This window comes from Sarcophilus harrisii, chromosome 3 (genome assembly GCF_902635505.1).
Source record: "Sarcophilus harrisii chromosome 3, mSarHar1.11, whole genome shotgun sequence".
In the NCBI taxonomy this organism is placed as follows: Eukaryota; Metazoa; Chordata; class Mammalia; order Dasyuromorphia; family Dasyuridae; genus Sarcophilus; species Sarcophilus harrisii.
This window is the reverse complement of record NC_045428.1, coordinates 114,262,762-114,286,246: the sequence shown is the minus strand read 5'-3', so window position 1 is coordinate 114,286,246 and position 23,485 is coordinate 114,262,762. Positions and strand designations below refer to the sequence as shown.

Genomic DNA, 23,485 nt, shown 5'->3' with positions numbered 1-23,485 from the left:
GATATATCCTCTGCTTTTCTCCCTCAAAAGACATGAGGGAGGGAGAAAATATCTTCCATTTTTTCTATTCATTCCTGCTAAGCTGTTGGGGCTAGGAGGAACAACTCTCTGGAGGTTTTTTTTTGTTTGATTTATTACAATTGATAAAAAGGGAAAATTAAGGGAAAATTTCTCTGATAAAATCAGAGAAAAGGGCCCACATGTATCCAGCAAAACTAAACAGAGAATAACAAAGCCACAAACATGGATTCCTGGTACTGTATATTCCAGAGGCACAGTAGAAACATCTATGAGCAAAAACCTAAATATAGCTTTTAGACCTTTTTGTAAATGAAATACAGAAAGGACCTGGGCTGAACCACAATTGTTTAGAAAGACTCGACACTTCTCTCTTCTGAAAGCTATCAAGGGCAGTTTAAAAAAAAAAAAAAAAAGCTTAACTGCTAGAGAGGACTGGGGAACTTGAAACCACTACAAGTACAGGAGCTAGGAAGAATTCAACTGAGCAATGTGTGTTTGATAAGGCGGCATCACTATGGCAACACAGAAACCCATCACTCACTAATTAAATGTACAAATCTCAAAATCCTTTACTGTATTCTCTCCTTTAAAAACAGAAAAGAAAAAAAAACTTATCTGATTACTAGAAGCTCAATATTAAACTAGTACTAGATAGATGACAAATAAAGAGTAAAGGAATATTAAAAATTCAGAAACCATAGGTTTGTCCAAAATGACCAAAAGCACAAAACTAAAACTTACCTATGTCAAGTATTCAAACTGGCTCAATGAATGGCCTGGAAAAAATTACTTTTCTCTGACCCCCAATAACCCTTCCTATAAATGAGATAAAATGTTTATTTACAGGGGAGTTGTGAGAATTAGAAAGAAACAACAAAGTACTCTAAATTACTTAAGAAAAAAGGTGCTTTTAAGAAAAAATTGCAGTATTCTCTCATCAGTTGTTATGTAACAACCAAGGACATACATAGTGGGTTAAGAGAAATAGAGAATTTGTTTTCAAAGATATGATTCAAGGCAATTAGTATGCTAAATGTTGAAGCATATTTACTTACATTTTGATAGTAAAAGAAGCTAATATTTAGAATTTATCATGATACAACTCAATACACTGAAAATATAATAATTTTTCTGTTTTAATCAGATAGCTATATTGAGAAAATCATATGCTCATATATACATTTAATAATAATGTTTATTTACTGACTGAAAGGTTAAATTACTTACCAGAATATATTAAAGAGCCAGTACATGTTAAAGATAGTACTTGAAACCTATATCATCCTCATTATATAGGCTAGCTTTCTATCTACTACTACCACATACTGTCTCTCATACTGTGCCTTAAAGGCCCATAATAATAAATTATCCTCTTCTATTCATCTCTTTCATGAGATGGAATATTTTGGTTAATCAGATATTCTGATCAATAGAAAGGTAATCCATCTTTTCAAACTCAGAAAAGACCTGGAACAGAGCAAGGGAAGAGAGGGTCAGAGTTTGCTCCTGGGAAGGGAACAAGTAAGCCAGCATACTATTCATTATTCTAGACTTTATCTGGAGGCAAATTACCCAGTGAGGTCTGGATCTTGATTTTAAAAAGGGGCTCATGAGTTGAAAAATCAAGCAAAATAGATGTAGCAGACAAGAGAGCCTAATCTTAATTGTCAGGAGAATTATAAAGGTTGGAACCAGAAGTGTGAGAATGTATACACCACTCTACCTTTGTGGTATAAGAGGACTGCTTTCAGTTTTATGGTTTCTCGAATACAGGCATAGCCTGTGAAGCTGGAGAAGCAAGTCCTGCTATAACTTGGGTGCTTCAAGTTCATCTTAAATGTCAATTACACCTGTGTTATTAATGTGTTTATCATGTGTAAGGGTCTGTAAAAGAAAATGCTGGGGCAACTAGGTGGCACAGTGGATAGAGCACCATCCCTGAAGTCAGGAGAACCTGAGTTCAAATCTGGTCTCAGACACTTAACACTTCCTAGCTCTGTGACCCTGGGCAAGTCACTTAACCTCAATGGTCTCAGGGGAGGAAAAAAAAAAAAAAAAGAAAATGCTGAGTAACAGACAAGTATAATAAAAAAAGAGTTAATCAAAGCCACAGTTTCCATTCTCTTCTCCTAAAGTTTGAAAAATGAAGTTTTGAGATTGAGAAGCTATGAAATCCTGTCTGAGGATGAAGAGTGGTTGATTACTTAAAATCTGGATTTTCCTTTTTTTAACTTTATATTTTCAGATCCAAGTTTCCTTCCTTTTTCCAATTTTTACTTAGCATTGAGAAGGCAAGAAATGATAACCACTGTATATGTGAAACCCTGCAAAACATTAGTCATGTTTAGATTTTAAGATCTCTTTTGCAAATATTAATCTGATTTTAGTACTAAACCAGAAATAATATTCATAAACAAACATAGATTAACAAGATTTACTTTAAAAGAAAGTAATGGGGGTTATCTAATTTTTAAGTTAAAGGATAGAAAAAAGAGAAGAATTAACTATCTGGTATATGTAATGTTCGGGCTAGCTTTCTGGAGGACCTCGGGATCAGCCTGAGTCCTTGGTCTTAGCGGAGGAGGCAAGAGAACCACCAGGATGGTCAAAGATAGAATGTCTCATTTCCAGTACTTCTCTGCCCTTGTATATCTTAGTACAATTACATCATTACAGCATACTGAATATGTGTGAACTAGAGAACCATTACATCACCATACTAAATACCAAGTATATATGTGAACTAGAGAACCATCATCTCATCAATTCCACTGAATTAACAACTTGTTCAAGTATATTTCTCCAGAGTTCCAGCTCTCTACAGGTATAGTATTCATTCATACATTTAAAAAGGAGGCATTTGTTTGATTTTTTTATTTAGGAATATCTATAGTTTTTTAATGAGACTATTAATATTAAACATGTTTTATTCTATCACAAAAACTTTTGTAATACCTCAAGTCTCAAAATTTCTCTTGAAAAATTATGTGGTAGCATTTCCAATACCTCTGTTTTTGTATTTCCTTCTCAGGTTAATTTTACCTTATTTCAAAGTTCAATTCTTCTTGTGCAGCAAAATAACTGTATGGATATGTATACATATGTTGTATTTAACATATACCCTAACTTATTTAACATGTATTGGTCTACCTGTCATCTGGGGGAGGGGGTGGGAGGAAAGAGGGGAAAAGTTGGAACAGAAGGTTTTGCAAGGGTCAGTGCTGAAAAATTACCCATGCATATATCTTGTAAATAAAAAGCTATAATAATTAAAAAAAAAGAAAGAAAGAAAAAGAAAAATTATGTGGGGTGAAGGCAAAAATTTGGAGCTAAAAATTTCAAAAAAATTCAGTGTTAAAATTGTCTTTACATGTAATTGGGAAAATATTTTTTAAAAAGGGAAACTTATGTGATAAGTTATTAAACATTTATTTCAAGCTTATTCAATATGTAATATTTATTTTAAGGTGGAAAGCAAACTTATGTATGGTTTTAAGTATGGCTCAAATATAAAATATAATTAGATAGATAAAAGGGTTTAAGTTCTAATACTTCATGAAACAATAAGTTTAATTTCATAAACAATGTTTAAGGAATGATGGTATCTTCATTTTTATCATGAAAATTCCTTTAAAAGACATACTCTTTTGTTTAAATGAAATAAAAGTGAAAATCACTTTTCCCCTTTAACAAAATGTAAAGTTTGAAAAACTGATGAACATTAATAGCAATTTTTAAGACACTTACTGTTCTAAGAGTTGTTCATGTTTTTCTAAAGCATCTTTTTCAGCCATAAATGCTCTTTCTTTTTCAGCCAGGGCATTATCCCTTGCTTCTCTCAGATTCCTAGAGCAAAACCAAAAAAAAAAAAAATCTTTTAGTAATGACTCCAATAGCATCTATTTAATACTTCAATACAAAGTATATAACTAAATAAAAATTTTAAAACCTTAGTATACTAATTGGAACTCAGTCCCAGTGTTATAATTCATCTTGATCAATTTTTAAAGAGAAGCCACTGTGTTTTATATTAGATTTAAATATTTTTTATTTACCTGGTAAATCTTAAGATGCAATACACATGTGAATTATTATTTAATAATCATTCCTTAATTTAATAATTAATAATATAATATATTAATAATAATAATATAATAAATTCCTTAATTTAATAATCATTCCATAATAAGCAATCATTTATGTTCAAGACAGAAGTAGGATGCTAATGCTAAGTACTAATTATTAAGAGTGCTATATGATGGAAAGCAAGCTGAATTTGAGCTAGATGGGTGTATACTTTCAACTCAGAAAATGATCACTCCATAATAAAGTATAGAAAGAGCAAAACCTAACCCTAATACATGTAAAACCAAGAACTGAGATTAGAAAGAGTAATAAATAGAATTCACTCAACACCAAGGACAAGCCATAAGGAAAAGTGAAACCATAAGAAATTTGAGCAGACTTTTGAAAAGAAAATGATTTGGTCACAAGGACTACAAGAATATCTGGAAGAAATAAAGCAAGTGCTCATAAATGAAATTAAGGCTTTGGAGAAAAGTCTTATAAGAATTATTAGTGTTGAGTAGAATTATTAGTGTTGAGTAGAAGGCAGTAAATCTTACCTAAGAAAAAGATTATACAAGTCAAAAAGAACCAAACAATGTAATAATTATATGAGACAGCAAGAAATAAACACATCAAGAAATGGAAAAATTGAAGAAAATGTGTTATCTACTACCAAAAAATAACTGTCCTAGAAAAAAAGTCAAGGAGAGATGGAAAAATTGAAGAAAATGTGTTATCTACTACCAAAAAATAACTGTCCTTGAAAAAAAAGTCAAGGAGAGATAATCTAAGAACTTGAAATTTATGAAAATAGAAAAGGCCTGGATATGACAAATTATTTTGGATAATTACAATACAAAAAAAAAAAAAAAAAAGAATCCAAAGGATCACTTACTGAAAGCCTAAAATGAATTGTTTTAGTACTGTCTTAAATCAAAATTCAGTGGAAAAAAATCAAATAAAAATACAAGTAGTCAGGAAGAACTCAAATATTGAGGGACCATAGTCAAGCTAATAATCAGCATCACGCAAGATATGGTAGCTGCAGCTATAAAGAAGAAGAGATTATGAAATGCAATATTCCAAAAAGAAAAAGAAAAAAGCTTATAAAAAAGCTTAACCTAGTAAAACAGGATTTAAATATAAAGGGGAAAAAAATCTTTAATAGAAAAGAGGACTTTTCAAGTATTTCCAGTGAAAAGGCCAGAACTTAGCAAGTGTTTTGAAATATAAATACAACATGTGAAGAGAAACGTAAAAAAAAAAACTATATTTGAGAACTTATAAGGAGCTTCAGGATTATGTGAGGAGAAGGAATAAATGCTTCTTCAAAACTTTAATATCTTTAAGGATCATAGGAGGAGTTAAATAAGACAAACAAGTGATCTGGGAAAGATGCTTGGCTAGATTTTATTTTGATGTGCTTAGGAGAAGAAAGAAAGAGAACCAAAAGAAGGACTGAGATTGAAGAAGACAACGGGAAAAAGTTTCAGGAAGGAAGAGACATTTAACCCGAGCTTTAAAAGGAAGAAAGAAATTCAGGACTATTATGTTGTAAGCTTTTTCAAGGCCCAAACTCCCTAATTCTTTTTACTCGCTCACTGCCATATGGAACAGACTCAAATCCTTCCATAATATTGTTTAATCTCCTCTCTATGCCATCCAACTTGTTAATGTACTTTCTAAAATGTGATATCTGGAACTCAGGTACTTCAAATACAGTTTGACCATAACAGGATACAGCAGGACTATTACAATATTATGAAATTAGAAACTTACATATGAAAGCCCAATACCCTAATTTTAAAGATAAACTAAAGTTTTAGTAATTTACCCCTTTTTCTTTTTTTTTTTTTTGTCTATTCTTTCACTTGGGATATTCATCTATTTTCATGATTTAAAAGATTACCTTAGTGTTCCAAATCTGTAATTCAAGGCTTGCCTGATCCTTTTCTTGAGGTCCCTTTCCCTACTTCCAAATTCCTGCAAGAAATCTTCAACTAGTTTTCCTGTTAACATCTTAATTCAAAACATCAAAACCAAACTTATCTTTCCTTATAAGTTTCCTTCTTGTTTCTAAGTTCAAAATCTTTAGTCTCCTTCGATTCTATCTCCTCCCTAAGCAACCTAAGATAATAGGCAAATCCTATTGATTCCATCACAGCAATCATTTATGTACTCATATTCTTTTTTTATTATTATAGCTTTTTATTTACAAGATATATGCATAGGTAATTTTTCAGCATTGACACCTGCAAAACCTTTTGTTCCAATTTTTCCCTTCCTTCTCCCCACCCCCTTCCCCAAATGGCAGGTTGACCAATACATGTTAAATATGTTAAAGTGTAAGTTAAATACAATATACGTATACATGTCCATACAGTTATTTTGCTGTACAAAAAGAATCAGACTTTGAAATAGTGTACAATTAACCTGTGAAGGAAATCAAAAATCCAGGCGGACAAAAATAGAGGGATTGGGAATTCCATGAAGTGAGTGGTTCATACTCATTTCCCAGAGTTTTTTTGCTGAGTATAGCTGGTTCAATTCATTACTGCTCTATTGGAACTTATTTGGTTCATCTCATTGTTGAAAAGGTCCATGTCCATCAGAATTGATCATCATATAGTATTGTTATTGAAGTATATAATGATCTCTTGGTCCTACTCACTTCACTCAGCATCAGTTCATGTAAGTCTCTCCAGGCCTTTCTGATATCATCCTGCTGGTCATTTCTTACAAAACAATAATAATCCATAATATTCATATACCACAATTTATTCAGCCATTCTCCAATTATTGGGCATCCACTCAGTTTCCAGTTTCTGGCCACTAAGAAGAGGACTGCCACAAACATTCTTGTACATACAGGTCCCTTTCCCTTCTTTAAGATACGTACCCATATTCTAATTGTACTTCCACAGTCATATTGTTGCTCAAGCTCTAGTCAACACATTTTTTTTTTTTTTTTTTTTTTGCATTAAGTGACTTGCTCAGGATCACACTAAGAGCAGAATTGAACTCAGGCCCTCCTGACTTCAGGGCTGGTGCTCTATACCTAGTTGCCCCGGCTCTCATTGACAAATGTAGGAATGTCAAATGTGATTTTATTTGCTAATTTCTTCTCTAATTCATCCTTCATGATAGCTCTGACAAAATTATTTCCCTAATATACTATCGCTGCCATGGTTTAAAAAAATCTTACCCAAAGTCTAAAGAATTAAATATATGCATCTTAGCATGGACTATAACATTACTCCCTACCCTCCTCTAAATCTGCCTCTAAACTAGGTTCCCAATCTTATTTTTCATCTGTAGTGGAGCAAAATGCTTGTGCAATTAGGGCAGATGAATTAATCCCCACACTCACATCAGCTGGTTTATTGTGAGCCAATATACTATGGAGAAGACTTGGGGCAATCTGAATTAACTTTGCTCCAGATAGATTGACCCAGAATCCATCTGTGACTATTTTGGTAAAGGAGTAAAGAGATAATTTTACAGCTCTAAGAGAAACTCCTCATATGCCATGGAATTTTCTTATAGACTCTTTATCTCCTTGTAGAATATTTTATCTAAAGATTGTTGAATATACTTTTATTAAAGAAATTGCAGTACCTTAACCTTCAAGCTTTGAGTGGTCCATTGTGCCACATGTAAAACAATGAGATTGGGATATTACTTTACTATTTTCCTTATTGCACAGGCTCTATCCTCCAGACAAGTCTTGCCTACTTTGGTGCATTTGCCCATGTACATGAAATAAACTACTCCTCCTCCCTCATGCCTTTTCTTCATCCCTTTCTAATCTTCATCTATACTATTCATATAAATATCTATCTTCCTTCAAAGGTGAGCTCACCAACATCATCCATGTTCAAAGTCCTCCTATTGGCCGATGAGGTCTCTTTTGCCACTTCTTAAATATGTGTATTGTTGGATAATATTCTATAGATTATTTAAAATCTCCCAGTTATCTTTTTCCATTGAGCTTTGGGTTACTGTCACTTTTGATTCTTGAGATAATTCCACAATTCACAGCTACATGCTGTTACTTGTTAAGGGACAGGTCAATTCCCCAAGAGCCTCCACAGCTGTGGATCATAATATCTGAAAGGTTTGTAAGGTAGCCTTTGCTGACACAGGTGTTACAGACTAGGAATCGGCCTCTCAGTCAGAGAGGTCAGAGAACAGCAACTGCCTTTCAGTCTCCTTGTATCATCCTCTCACAAGAGGAGATTCATTCTGGGTTGGATCTCCAAGCAACTACTGTTAAATGGCTCCCGTGTATTTCAATAGCTCTCTCATATATTCCAAGTTATTAAAAATAACACTTTTATGTATGTATGTTTTAGCAAGCATATTCCTCAAAACATGATAATGTAGGTAACAATACTAATAACAAAAAATAAATAATAGATCAAAATAATGTAGGCAATAATAATAATAATGAGGGCAAAACAAATATTATGCTATCACTTTAAGGATGCAATCAAAATTTTGAGAGATAAAGTATCTTTTCCAAAGTCACATACAACAGAATATTAGAGATAGGATTTAACTGAAAATCTTGTTCTTTTAATGATATGTATTCCATCTTGTCTTTAATATATCATTAATGAGAACATTTTTATTTATTGGAAGTGAAGTAGATCTTTGATTTCATTAGTATAGGGAACTCCCAGTGAAGCTCTATTTATTGAAGTTGTTTGGCAATTGTTGATGTTCATTCTTTGTTCATGAAAAAAAATCAATGATATCATGAAGATGAACTAGGATATGAATGGGGCAGAGCTGCACAAAGGTATCAGTTTCACTTTCTCCTTCAGGATCAATTGAAGTCCAATGGCAAAATGACAAGTCAAGATGACCTTTTCAAGGGATCTTGCCTTTTCTAAATTAAGGTATTTTTCAGGTCACAGTTTGTCTGAGGTTACTGCTCTATAATCTAGTCTTAGAGAGCTGCCTCAGGGCATTAACCACATGACCAATATGGGTCATTAGAGAAGTAAAGGAGCAGAAGGTTGTATATAATTAGAAAAAAATCGCTGTTATTTTTTTGCTTAAGTTAAGCAATTTAAACAATCAATCAGAAAAAATTTATTAAACACTTAGTATATGATAGGTACTATGCTAACTTCTTTGATACAGATAAGATTATAATTGCTAAGATATTGCTTATATTCCTAAAGAATTTCAGAGTTGAAAGGAATCTCAGATGCCTCAGAGCATCTGAGTAAGGCACATAATTTCTATTATTTTCAACATAATTTTTGTTTTTTATTTTTGTACAGAGGAAGGCTCAATAGGAAGAGAATTAAGAAATAAATCTATTATATAAAAAATACAGTACATAAATAAGACTTTTTTTTAAGGGGGGAAGGCAGGGAGGAAGGCCAAGCTCTGAAAAAATCTTACAAAGCTGCAAAGAGAGTATGAGACAAGTAGACAAGTAATAGACTGTTTGCCTGTCTCTTAAGCACAAACCTAGCTATGGTCTGAGGCCCAGGATAACCAGAATGTTGGTCTCTCTACGTGATATTTTTTTTAAACACAAGAATTCATGAAGACTATTTGCTTTGGCATGAAGAGGTCACAGTTTCCATTGGTAGAAGGAGTACTACACCAATGAAACCACAGATCCTTTAAGAACTAAAGTAAATACCCATTAAACTATTCTCTACACAAGAAGTATATTTTTAGTGGATAATTTAAAATGTCATTACTTGAATTATAAAGCTGATTATAATGATTTCTCACTAAAACTGACCAATTATATTTTGCATATTAATGGCATCTTAAAAAAACAAACAAACCACTAAAAATTTTTGTATCATTCCATTCTAAGGTGATCTAGATATGTTCAGTCAACAAATTAATTTCTAAAAGTATTCTTCTAATTTTTATTTCTTAAAAAGGGACACCATAATCCACAAACATTTCTTTAATATAAAAGTACCTTCAATGGGTTAACTGTCATGGAGTGACTGCAATACTAAATATAGTCAATCACAGGGCTTGTTTATCACCTTGGGCCAAAACACTATTCTCTGCTTCACATAAGAACTTTTAAGAAAACAACAATCATTATCTAAAACAAAGAAAATCACTATTATCCAAAATAAATTTAAGTAAGATAAGTTGCAAAAATAGCAAAAACAATCCCACCCAAACAAAAACATAAAAACAATTGCCTAGATACAGTAAACAAGTAAAACAGCAAAGAGAACAAGACCCCTTAAAGAATTAAGGAAAGAAACCTGCAATGGTAGTAACTTTTAGAAGAAATATTAGATAATGGTGGCATATATTAACTTACCATTATATTGATAGAAAAAAGATTACATAAAAAAACAGTATTTCATATAAAGGTGTATAGTGTTCATTTATAGCAGAATGTCTCAAAGAGATCCATATAATTTTGTCAAAGACAACCATTCCCTCCCTCTTTTCCCAATAATTTACAAACTGTCAAAACAAAAGTTGAGTCAACATTTTAAAATATATGAAAGATAATGAATTGCTCTTCAGATATTGGAAAAGAGGAGAACTTGGGGAGAAATCTCAATAAAGTTAAAAGTAATAAAATTATCACTACTAGTATTTGACCAGCCAGCCGAATTTTCTCTTTGAAGGCAAGAGAAAAATTTCAAGACCTAGAGGGTCTGAAATAACTTGTCAGCAAAATCCTAAAGGGGCAAAGATCATTAATAAGATGCATTTGAGATCTGAAAGCTGATGAAAATGACTTAAAGAGATGAGTATATTTGAAAGTTGACAAAAGGCATAGGATAAAGATATAAAAAAGAATCAAATAAAAAATTTAGATAACACGTCAGAACTACAAGTATAGGTACAGAATATTGTTCAAGGGCTTGAAATTAAAAATATAATGATGTACTATGGGCAAGGGAAAAAAATAACTTTAAAAAACCAAAAATTTATATCCGTTCTGAAAAGGGGATTTCAAGTTTGTTTAGTTTACAGTATAAATTAATAAACAATAAGAAATAAATTACAGACAAGTTAAAATATTCCGATGCTAAAATTGTGAAAAAGTTCCTTTTGAAAATCTTTTTAAAAAGGACTTGATACAGGATAATTGAGCAAATATATATTCAAGGTTCTAAAAGTTTAAAATGAAGACAATTACACTTTTTGATAAAAATCTATAAGAAAATAAATTACAAATGATAATGCATTTCTACTTCTAGGAATCCTGAAATGAATTCTGTGTTACTAACAAAAGAAATCAAGTGTCATATGTGAGACTTAGAAGTTTTTCAAAATTCTCATTGATAGGAAGAAATCAGAGTGGCAATAAAAATAACCCATTAATATGACACTGCTAAGGGCATGAAGATGGCACAGCAGATACAATGCCAGGCCTGGAGCCAGGAAGACTCATCTTTGTGAGGTCAAATCTGACCTTGGACATTTAGAAGCTGTGTGACCCTGTCACTTAACCCTTGCCTCAGTTCCTTATCTGTAAAATGAGAAGGAAATGGCAAGCTACTCAAGTACCTTTGCAAAGAAAACTCCAAATGAGGTCATGGAGAATCAAAAACAAGTAAACAACAAGGAGAAGGATAAATAACAACCAAAAAAGCCATGGTTCCACGCATTAATCTTTGGCATGGTGCCTGTAGGTATGCAAAGATAAAAAATGAGTGTATTGACCTTCAACAACCTAATGCTTTCTATCGAGGGAAAGCAACAGCACTAGGGAGAATCAAGTACAAACATATACTAAGTAAATACAAGGTAATTGTAGGAGCCTAGAGAAAGGAGATAGGAGTCTTTGTGTTCTACCAACATAAAGGCCAGTCTGGATGGAATATAGAGTCTGTGAATAGTAACAAACAATAAGTTTGGAGAGGAAGGCTGAAGGCCTTCTGCATCTTGGTTTTCTAGTCCCCCAATGGCCATGTTGGCCACCCAGCATTCAGAAAAGAATGACCCTGATAACTCTTAATTTCTAAGTTTAAAACTCCCTCCAACCATCAGCCCCAAAGACAACATAGATGGACTGACCACTCATTTATTAGTCCCTCATATAATATGTTTGGTTAAGATCTACAAGAAAGACAGATAGGAAAATCCAGGTCTCCCAAACAAATCTTAGCAAAATCAAAGTATAACAGAAACAAGCCATTCCATCAATTCAAAATATGAAAGAAAAAAGATGGCCAAAATCCAGGGGAGGCCCAGAGTCTACTTAGGAAATGGAAGGGAATAAGCACTTATTAAATACCTAGTATGTACAGAGCACTGTGACATGAGCTTTACAAATATTACCTCATTTGATCTTCACAATAACTCTGGGAGATGGGTATTATTATTATTTTCATTTTACTGTTGAGGAACCTGCATGGGTAGGCCACAGTAATTAAATCTTAAGCATACTGATGCCATCATTAGACAAAAATCTGAGCAATCAAAATAATGTGCCAAAAACAATGAAGAAACAATGAAAGGAACAGATTCAGAAAAATTTGAGAAAACTTGCATTAACATTGATGCATAATGACGTAAAAACAGGAATACAATTTAAACAATAACAATTATACTGTAAAAGAAAACAATTTTGAAGAACTAATCAAGGCAACAATCGTCTATAATTCCAGCAGATCAATAAATCATCAAATATTTATTAAGTGACTATATGCCAGACAGTGTACTAGGCATTGAAGCTACAAGTATCAGAATGAAACAATCCTACCTTTCAACTCAAGGTGCAGAATAAGAAATACATTTCTTGACACAACTCATATATGGATTTGTTTTGCATGATTATATTTCTTTGTCACAAGACAAAATGTATATTTTATTACTTTGTTACAGATAAGGGAGAAGATATAAAGAGGGAGAAGAGAGGATAATAATGATGGCAAGAAAAGAAGAAAAGAATGTTAATAAAATGCATAAAATACATTGAACAGAAAGAGAGAAATAGGGTATTAGAATTTACTATGTTAAATTTATTGTCTACGTAAAGCTCTATATAATAAAGATTCAATTTCACATTAATTCTTTTTTCATTCTTCTTTACATATGGTAATAATCATGTTGATTCTTGTAAAGTTCATAAAATTTATAAATGAGAAACAAAGGATAAACACTTCAGACCAGTCTATGAAATGTCTATGATTATGAAATGCCAAACAGAGGAGCCAGTGCTTTATGTTGAAATAAAAGAAAGTCACTTGAACTCCATGAGCAGAGGAGAGAGGCAAATTTATATTTGAGAACTATCAATTTCGGAACTGTGTAGAAATTCAATTATAGAAAGGATAGACTGAAGTAGAGACACATATTAGACAGCTATTGAAGTGGTAAAAGTGAGAGTTGATGAGGATCCATACTAAGGTAGTTACTGTAAAAAGGTGGGAACTTTGGAGAAGTGTACTTGAAACAAGGATACTTACAACAAGGTGTTGACTCAGTGGAATCGATGAGATGATGGTTCTTTAGTATATATACTACTTAGTACTTAGCATGGTGATGTAATGGTTCTCTAGTTCACACATAATCAGTATGCTGTAATGATGTAATTATAATAGGGTATATAACGGCTAAGAAGGACTGGAAATGAGACATTCTATCTTATGGGTGGAAACTTATGGGGACCCACCTTATGGGTGGGTATCTTAAGAGATACAAAGCCAGTAAGTTCTTTTCATAGTATCAACCAACCAAAATTAGTTTTTCTTTCTTTTTTTCTTTATATAAAACTTGGGGGGGAGGGGTTGTTGAAAAAATATATATTTGTCTTCTGATGAAAAATATGGAACTGAAACTATCTACTTAGAGGGCAAATCTCAAAAGGAAAAGTATTTTGATTTGTTACTTCTAATACATAGAGCTTTCCCAAATACTGCTTCCTGTCTGCCCATATTCCTGATGCCTCTAAATCTATGATTCAAGATTATAACAAGACAGGGATAATTTACTATACATCCTAATGATAACCTAATAAGTGTTCACAATAATTAGCATATGTTAATAAGAATATCAAAGGTGAAATTTTTGGGAAAAGACAGTTGGGAAATTCATTAAAGGATAATATTGTAAAATTGAAAAATGCCTGAGATATAGTTTAAGCTAAAGCATTTATTTTACAGATAACAGAACTGAAACCCAGAAAAGTGATTTCACTATTTTATTAATAGACACAGTAAAAAATAATGAAGTAAATTCTTAAATGAAAAATTTCTTATTATTACTCTATAAGTATATATAGCTTAGAAGTTATAGAGGGGAAACAAATGACCATTTAAAATATAATTTTGTGAACTTAGCATATATACTAATTTCAGAAATAAATACAACTATCTGAATGAAAAAAATTAGACAAATCTTCCATATTATAGATATGTTCTTGATATGAGTTTTTATGTAAAAAGTAGTGGCTCTTTAAAAAAGGCATTTTTGTGTGACAGTAACAGATTGGCATTTCACTATTTGAAGTAAGAATTTGAAAATGTTGGGTAACATAAAAACTTTTCTAATAACAATAACTTTAGTAATTATTTTTACATGTTTATATAATTTTGGTAATCTTTTCTCAGAAGAGAACTAAGTTATAAAGAGAGGTTTGCAAATTTATCAACAAATGAGACCTGAGTACTCAGATTTTTTTGATAATAAACACAAGTGTACATAGGTTTGAACAACACAATTTATTAGTATGTTGTATGTAGTAGTATGGAGTATGAATGTTTGGGAATTTTTTTAAAAGAAATTATCATTATGCACCATAATTTTTATTATTCAAACAAACTAAAGAAATGAAAACATAATTTTAAACAAATCAACAAGTTCTCTTGAAAAATAAAAACTTAAAAAAAGAGAAACAAAATGAAATGAGAAAAAAAATTTTTGTACCAATGAGGTACAGATGCTTATGCTTGTGCACTATACAAAGAATACAAACAATGAAATAGATGTGACATATATTTAAAAATTAGTACTTTACCTAGTTTACATACCAATTTAAATACTCTATAAGGATTATAAAACCAAGTATTTAGGGTTGGGAGAGACCTTAGCCAATATCTTGTCCAGTCATCTAACTTTACAGAATAGCACCATGTTGAGAAAAGAGTGCTGGTTTTGGAGTCGAAGATCTAGGTTTGAATTCCCAGATTTTTCTACTTTATATGACCATAGGGAACTCACTTCTCTGGGCCTCAGTTTTCTTACCTATAAAATGAGAGTTAGATATGATTTTTAATTTCCTTTCTAGGTCTAAAACCCATTATCCTATGTTCTTAACAGTTGATATGAAAAACATTTTTATTAATTTAAGAATTAGTGTTATAAAGTATTATTAAAAATATTCAAACTATATTTTCTCCTATAGCTCAACTAGTTACATATTCCCTTCTAAGATATCAGGGGAATCTATTAAGGATTAAGATTGTCTTTTATTAGCTAGAATTTCCATTCTGGGCATTTTCACCCCCTCTTTTCCCAATCCCTACTGTTAATTTCCAACTGTTTCACTTTCACAAGAGATATTTACATTAAACATAAGTCAAGAAATTAAGTACACACATTTCCCCTCAAGATCATAGTCATGCTTTGGTCCTAGGGAGAGTGAGCTCAGATTTAATGTAGTTAACTAAATTTAATGCACAGAAATTGGTCCTAATAAATTTAGATCTACATAAAGCAATGATGTTGAATGAATCTTCTCTTTATTTACTAAGGTCTGTGTTCTTAAGGTAATTCCTTCAAGACATATATACTTATTTTGTATTAACTTATACATTAATATATTTAACATGTATTGATCATCCTGCCATTTAGCGGAGATGGTGGGGGGAAGCAGGGGAAAAATTGGAACAAAAGGTTGGCAATTGTCAATGCTGTAAAATTACCCATGCATATAACCTGTAAATAAAATGCTATTAAAAATTAAAAAAAAAAAAAAAAAAAGGTAATTCCTTCAATCTAGATTCTAGATTGACTGGCTGCAAAACCTGGCCTGGAATCTACTCACAGATGTCCTTCTGGCTTGTTCTTCTGACCCTTCAATACTCTCAAGTTCAGAGTCTTTCACTTGTCAGGTGAATAGGAATCAGCTTCTAACCTTTAGATGGCTGAAGCCCAACTGAGCAGGTTAAAGACAGCAATCAGAGATCAAACAGACGTTTAATTAATTTTAAAGTGAGGAAAATATTTGCAAGGGAAGTCCTCCTTAGGACTACAGCTTAACATGCTGGGAAAAAGACAGTGCTTTACACACACACACACACACACACACACACACAGACTGAACCATGACAATAATTTTTAGATCTTGAGAATCACTTCCCACAGAAAGCACATAGTTGGGCAACGGAGGCATTTCTGGGTTCTATGAGAACAGTCTCTGCTTGTCTCACTGGGATATAGAACCAGAGTTATTGTTGTAGGAACAGGAGTGCAGTACCTGGTTCAATTCACTTTGCAGGAATTGTAAATGCATCAAGAGGTGTGAGAGATGGCTCTCAAGTCCCTGGGAAATGGGGATAACTCTAACAAATCTAAACAGTTATTGACAAGAAAACCACAACTCCCTCAGTGAACACTTGGTGCTGCTCAAAGCACGCAAAAAATGCAAAGGATTGTTGTTATGCCAAACTCTGGCCACAGTCAGCTTGCTGGGCCTTTGACTCTAAGAAACAGGGTGTCTCCAAAATATTTTGATACACTTAAAAGAACAAGGCATTTTATAAACCAAATACACACTGACTTTCAAAGTAGAAATCTGGCTGAGGCTTCTCCTATCACAATGTTGTCTCTGTTTTCTCAACAGAATAATTGGGTAAGAAGAAGTCACCCCAAAAGAAAGCTATGAGTCCAATTATCTTTTGAATGCTGTCCCCCACAACCCAGTTCTAGCTACAGAACTATAATGAATCAAAGAGGTTCCTGTTAACTCTGTGGTTAATATATCAGAATTAGTTATAGATTGTACCACTATGTTATCATAACCATGACAAAAATAGTCCCTTTAGTCTCTTACACATAGGGTGTGCAACAGTGGAATTCTGTACATACTAATAAGGAATGAATTCATTTGCCAGTCATTCTCATTACACTAACTGGGAAAAGACTACATTTATATGACTATAAAAAAGTTCAAGAAATGTGACTAAATCAGATCTTTTTCTAGGATCATGATGGTCAATAATAAAGAGAATCATGTTCAACAGGTAAAACACAAGGTGGGAACAATCATAACAGGAAAAGATTTATCACATTCTTCTTAGTAGTCCAGTGATCCTTCTTTTATCTCTGTGTATCTCTTGTCTTTAAGGTCAATTGTGTTGGCCTGTAGAGAAGGTATAATTTTTGCTTTTTGCTTCTTTTCTGCTAGAATTTCCTCCACTAGAATTTTTCTTTTGTTCTAAATCTGTTAATTTTTTTTTTCACTTCTTTAAAAGAACATTCTACTACTATGGAATCAATGTTTTCTAATTTGTCAAATGGATTTTTAAAATTCCCCCTATTCAATTTCCTAAAGAGGAAAATGAAAGCAATTTGCAAGGTCACAGAACTTATAATTATAGAGGCCAAATTTGAATTTATGTCTTCCTAAGTGTAGTATCTTATCCACTAGGTCCTGCTGTCTCTGACATTATGACATATGGTATATAATTCTTTTTGTGGATGCTTTGAAACTTAAAAGAATCTGGAAAAAGTAATGAATCCATTATTTTGTTGGTCACATAACCTAAAAGTAAAAGGAAAAAAGATCTACTGGGATGCACCCAGAGAGAACTGTGGGAACTGAGTGTGGATCACAACACAGCATTTTCACTTTTTGTTGTTGTTTGCTTGAATTTTATTTTTTCTCATTTTTTCCTTTTTGATTTAATTTTTCTTGTGCAGCAAGATAATTGTATAAATATGTATGCATATATTAGATTTAACATATCTATCTATCTATATATTTTACCATGTTTAACATAAATTGGATTATTTGCCATCAGGGGGGTGGGGTGGAGAAAAGGCAGGGAAAAATTGGAACACAAAGTTTTGCAAGGGTTAATGTTGAAAAATTATCCATGAATATGTTTTGAAAATTAAAAAGCTTTAATAAAAAGGAAAAGGAAAAGGAAATAAATATTTGGCAAGAAGCTAAGTGGTATAGTGGATACAACACTGGACCTGGAATCCGAAAGACCTGAATTTGTATATAGGTCAAGTTCTTGTTAGAAATGTGACACTGGCCAAATCACTTAAGCTCTCTGTGAATCAGTTTCCTTAAGTGTAAAACAGGAATAATAGTAGTACCATCTCTTACGGTTGCTGTGAGGATAAAAAACATAGCATTAAAGTGAATAGCACAGGGCTAGAACATAGTAGGTGCTCAACAAATCCCTCCTTCCTTATGTTACAGGAAAATGAGATTATTTAGAAAAGGATATGAAATGATTTAGCAATGTTCTTCTAGATAATGAAAGTTATTATTTTATGAATAAAAAAGGAATCACTAAATATAAATTATTTCTTTTTAAAAAAATGTGTAAAATGTTTATTTTTAATAGTATTTTATTTTTACAAATACATGCAAAGATAGTCTTCAACATTCACCTCTGCAAAACTTTTATGTTCCAAATTTTTCTCCCTCCTTCTCCTCAAGATAGCAAGCAATCTGATATAGGTTAAACATGTGCAATTTTTCTAAACAATTCCATGTTTGTCCTGCACAAGAAAAATCAGATCAAAAAGGAAAAAAAAAAATCATAAGAAAAAAAAAAGAAGTAAACAAACAAAAACAGCAACAACAAAAAAAGAAGTGAAAGTACTATGCTTTGATCCACAGTGAATTATTATTAATTGTATGACTCTATGCACGTCATGCTCTTTGGGTCTCATTTTTCTTATCTATAAAATATGAATATTAGATGAAATCTCTAAGAACCTTTTAACATAATTAAAGAAATGGCTTTTAAAATCTTTTGTGGAACCAGATTGGGAACTGTAGGTGTAAAGGGGATGGGTAAAAATTACAAGTTCTTGGGTCAAGGAATAACAACAAGGGAGAAAGCTTCTTTTATTTTCTTCCAAGGGTGGGAGTATTCTTCCTACTTCTAACTTGTTTATCAAAATAAGATCCTTCTTTCCAGATGGAAAACAAAACATAATCTCACAACTTCTATCCACTTCAATTGGTTATAATTGCTAGCAACAATAGAAAAGTCACTCCATTTTATTTTGCCAGTTTTTAACACTGGCCCCTACAGAAAGCTAAAGATATAAATTGGGGATAAAGGGGATACATAAAGAAGTCTGAAAGGTGTTGTTAGGCAACAAAAGAGGGACTATATCCCTAAGCAAGCCTTGACTAGAGGCAACAAAAATAGGACAGAGCAGAGGGCTGCTATCTGAATTTTTCAAAGTTTCCTGAGAATAATGGAATAGGATTAGAGAGAAAATCCTAAACAGTATGGGATTTGTAATGAAAAAGGACAAAGAAGAGAAAATACCGAGCAACAGAAGCTTCCATGAAAAGAGTTACTATAAAGTCTATGGCAATTCAAATGTATATTCATTGACTGACATGTATGGGTTATATTTATAGTTAGGCAGATAAATTGTTACTTATTGCTATATTCAGAAAACGGAAAATAAAGAGTTACTTATAAAAGCATATATTTCAAAAGTAATTTAGTGACAAAGAAGAGCTACTTTTCCATAAAAAGCCTTTTAAAAAATAATAAGAGATATTTGGTGAGATATGAACAAGAAAAAGATTTTTGGCAAAAATGAAGAAATGCACTTTTAAAATGATGAATGGAACTCCTGAAAACTGGTTCCAGTAATATACAAACTATCTTCAATTGTAATGCATTATATATTTTGAACTAACCTCCATAAATAAATTTGGATTTAAAGCTGTTTTATATCATAGCAAGTTTCTACAAGAAGTGCTAAAGCTTCTTCTTAGGCACTTAGAAAGTGATATCATTTGTGGTCAAGATAGCTTTTGTTGATATAGTGGGAAAAGGGGGAGAAAACACTACAGTGACACTAATTATTGTACTTAAAAGTGCCCTCTTTGTATCCTTTTCTACTTTTTAACCTGACAGACCAATTATAAAACTACTTTAAAATGGAATTCCACATTCTGTGAAGTTATAACATTATATAGCCTTTTTTGACAAACACATTGATGATTTATATTTAAGTACATATTTTAATCTGTCATATTTTTTCTTGTTACAATATGTTGTGTTCTTACAGGAATAATAGTGTCTAATTTGTGGTTCTCCTTCCCCAAGATTTTAACATTTCATCCCATTTGTGGGTCACACAGCTATTAACATCCCATTTTCCATAGCAAGCAAAACATTTCTTCATTGATATTGAAAATATTGAAAAAAAATCTATTGAATTAATAAATAAAACTAAGAGTTGGTTTTATGAAAAAAACCAATAAAATAGATAAACCTTTAGTAAATCTGATTAGAAAAAGGAAAGAGGAAAATCAAATTATTAGTCTTAAAAAAATGAAAAGGGAGAACTTTCCACTAATGAAAGGAAATTAGAGAAATAATTAGGAGTTACTTTGCCCAACTTTATGCCAATAAATTTGATAACCTAAGTGAAATGGATGACTACCTCCAGAAATATAGGCTTCCCAGATTAACAGAGGAAGAAATAAATTGCTTAAATATTCCTATTTCAGAAAAAGAAATAGAACAAGCTATTAATCAACTCCCTAAGAAAAAATCCCCAGGACCAAATGGAATTACATGTGAATTCTACCAAACTTTTAAAGAACAATTAGGCCCAATGCTATATAAACTATTTGAAAAAATAGGGCATGAAAAAGTCCTACCAAATTCCTTTTATGACACAAACATGGTACTGATACCTAAACCAGATAGATTGAAAACAGATAGACCAATCTTCCTAATGAATATTGATGCTAAAATCTTAAATAAGATACTAGGCAAAAAGACTACAGAAAATCATCCCCCGGATAATACAGTATAATCAAGTAGGATTTATACCAAAAATGCAAGGCTGGTTCAATATTAGGAAAACTATCAGTATAATTGGCCTCATTAACAACCAAATTAACAAAAACCATATGATCATTTCAATAAATGCAGAAAAAGCATTTGAAAAAATCCAACATCCATTCCTATTAAAAACACTTGAGAGCATAGGAATAAATGGACTTTTCCTTAAAATAATCAGTAGCATCTATTAAAAACCATCAGTAAGCATCATATGTAATGGGGATAAACTGGAACCATTCCCAATAAGATCAGGTGTAAAACAAGGTTGCCCACTATCACCATTACTATTCAATATTGTATTAGAAATGCTAGCTTTGGCAATAAGAGTTGAGAAAGAGATCTGTTGGAATCCTAGTGTCAACTCAACTTGAAACAAGGTGAAAACTCAAGGGTGATGTCAGAATCCTGGTGTTAACTCAATAGAATTGATACAGTGCTTATTGGTTCACACCTTAGAGTGAATCCTTACAAGGTGATAAGTTGCTAATACTGATGGAAACAATGCTTGTGTTCATACCTTTAGAGAGCTCAAAAGTATCTAAGTACTCAATGGAGTTCACACGTTGGGAGAGTTCAGGGCTTAGTATGAGATGCGAATTCACACCTCCCTTAGGGCCAGAGAGCACTCTGGGAGATAACCCAGAATCCCTCTCCCTCCAGAAGGCGGAGTTAACCTTTGGGAGATCACATATATAGAGGGAGCTCTTGGAGCTTGGGAACTTACTTGAGTTAGTTGCTTGAGGAGTTACTAGAAACTCTGGTAGCTCAAAAGAGTTTTACTTGGAGTCGGAGAGAGAGCTCTCGGAATTCACAAGCCCTATCTTCAAGGCAAGAGATTCATTGCATCTTGAACCTTGGTGCGGGCTGGAGGCTGAAGAAAGCAGAGGCAGAAGCCAAGGACAAAGCTGCAAGATCTCTTCGACCAAAGCAGAGAGTTAGGCCTCAACTAACCAGGCTATTTTGGAAGGAGAAATAAATGTTTGCATTTTTACCAGCTGGCTGCGATTTTGGAGTAATTATTTATTTTAACTGAAACTAAGGCTGCCTCCAGAAAACCTTTACAGAGATCAAAGGAATTAGAGTAGGTAATGAGGAAACCAAATCATCACTCTTTGCTGATGTATGATGGTATATTAAGAGAACCCCAAAGATTCTAATAAAAAGCTATTAGAAATAACCCACACCTTTAGCAAAGTTGAAGGATACAAAATAAACCCACATAAGTCATCAGTATTCTTATATATTCTAACAAAATCCAACAGTTAAGAGTTAAAAAGAGAAATTCCATTTAAAGTAACTACTGATAGTATAAAATATTTAGGAATCTATCTGCCAAGGGAAAATCAGAAACTATATGAGCAAAACTACAAAACACTCTCCATACAAATTAAGTCAAATCTAACCAAATGGAAAAATATTAAATGCTCTTGGATAGGGCAAGCAAATATAATAAAGATGACAATACTACTTAAACTAATCTATTTATTTAGCGCTATACCAATCAGACTCCCAAAAAATTATTTTAATGACCTAGAAAAAATAACAACAAAGTTCATATGGAAAAACAAAAGGTCACGAATTTCAAGGGAATTAATGAAAAAAAAATCAAATGAAGGTGGCCTAGCTGTACCAGATCTAAAATTATATTATAAAGCAGCAATTACTAATTGATCAATGGAATAGGTTAGGTTCAAAGGACAAAACACTCAATAACTTTAATAATCTAGTGTATGACAAATCCAAAGAACCCAGCTATTGGGATAAGAACTCACTGTTTGACAAAAATTTCTGGGAAAATTGGAAATCTGGCAGAAACTAGGCATTGAACCACACTTAACACCATACACCAAGATAAGGTCAAAATGGGCTCATTACCTAGGCATAAAAAATGAGATTATAAATAAATTAGAGGAACATAGGATAGTTTACCTCTCAGACCTATGGAAGAGGAAGAAATTTATGACCAAAGAACTAGAGATCATTACTGATCACAAAATAGAAAATTTTGATTATATCAAACTGAAAATTTTTGTACAAACAAAACTAATGCAGGCAAGATTAGAAGGGAAGCAATAAACTGGGAAAACATTTTTAGAGTTAAAGGTTCTGATAAAGGCCTCATTTCCAAAATATGTAGAGAATTGACTCTATAAGAAATCAAGCCATTCTCCATTCTCTATTGTTGGTGGAATTGTGAATACATCCAGCCATTCTGGAGAGCAATTTGGAATTATGTTCAAAAAGTTATCAAACTGTGCATACCCTTTGATCCAGCAGTGTTTTACTGGGCTGGGTGGATACCCATCAATTGGAGAATGGCTGAATAAATTGTGGTATATGAATATTATGGAAACTTATTGTTCTGTAAG

General features: G+C 32.4%; 1 protein-coding gene across 3 annotated transcripts in view; it reads right to left on the bottom strand.

Moving 5' to 3' along the window:
* Window positions 1-23,485, bottom strand: part of PIBF1 (progesterone immunomodulatory binding factor 1) — a 271,889-nt gene that overhangs the window by 196,452 nt on the left and 51,952 nt on the right. For all 3 annotated transcript variants that reach the window (XM_031958466.1, XM_031958465.1, XM_031958464.1), the window contains exon 10: window positions 3,769-3,867. In XM_031958466.1, the coding sequence (XP_031814326.1) occupies window positions 3,769-3,867 (99 nt within the window). The remainder of the gene's footprint in view (window positions 1-3,768; window positions 3,868-23,485) is intronic.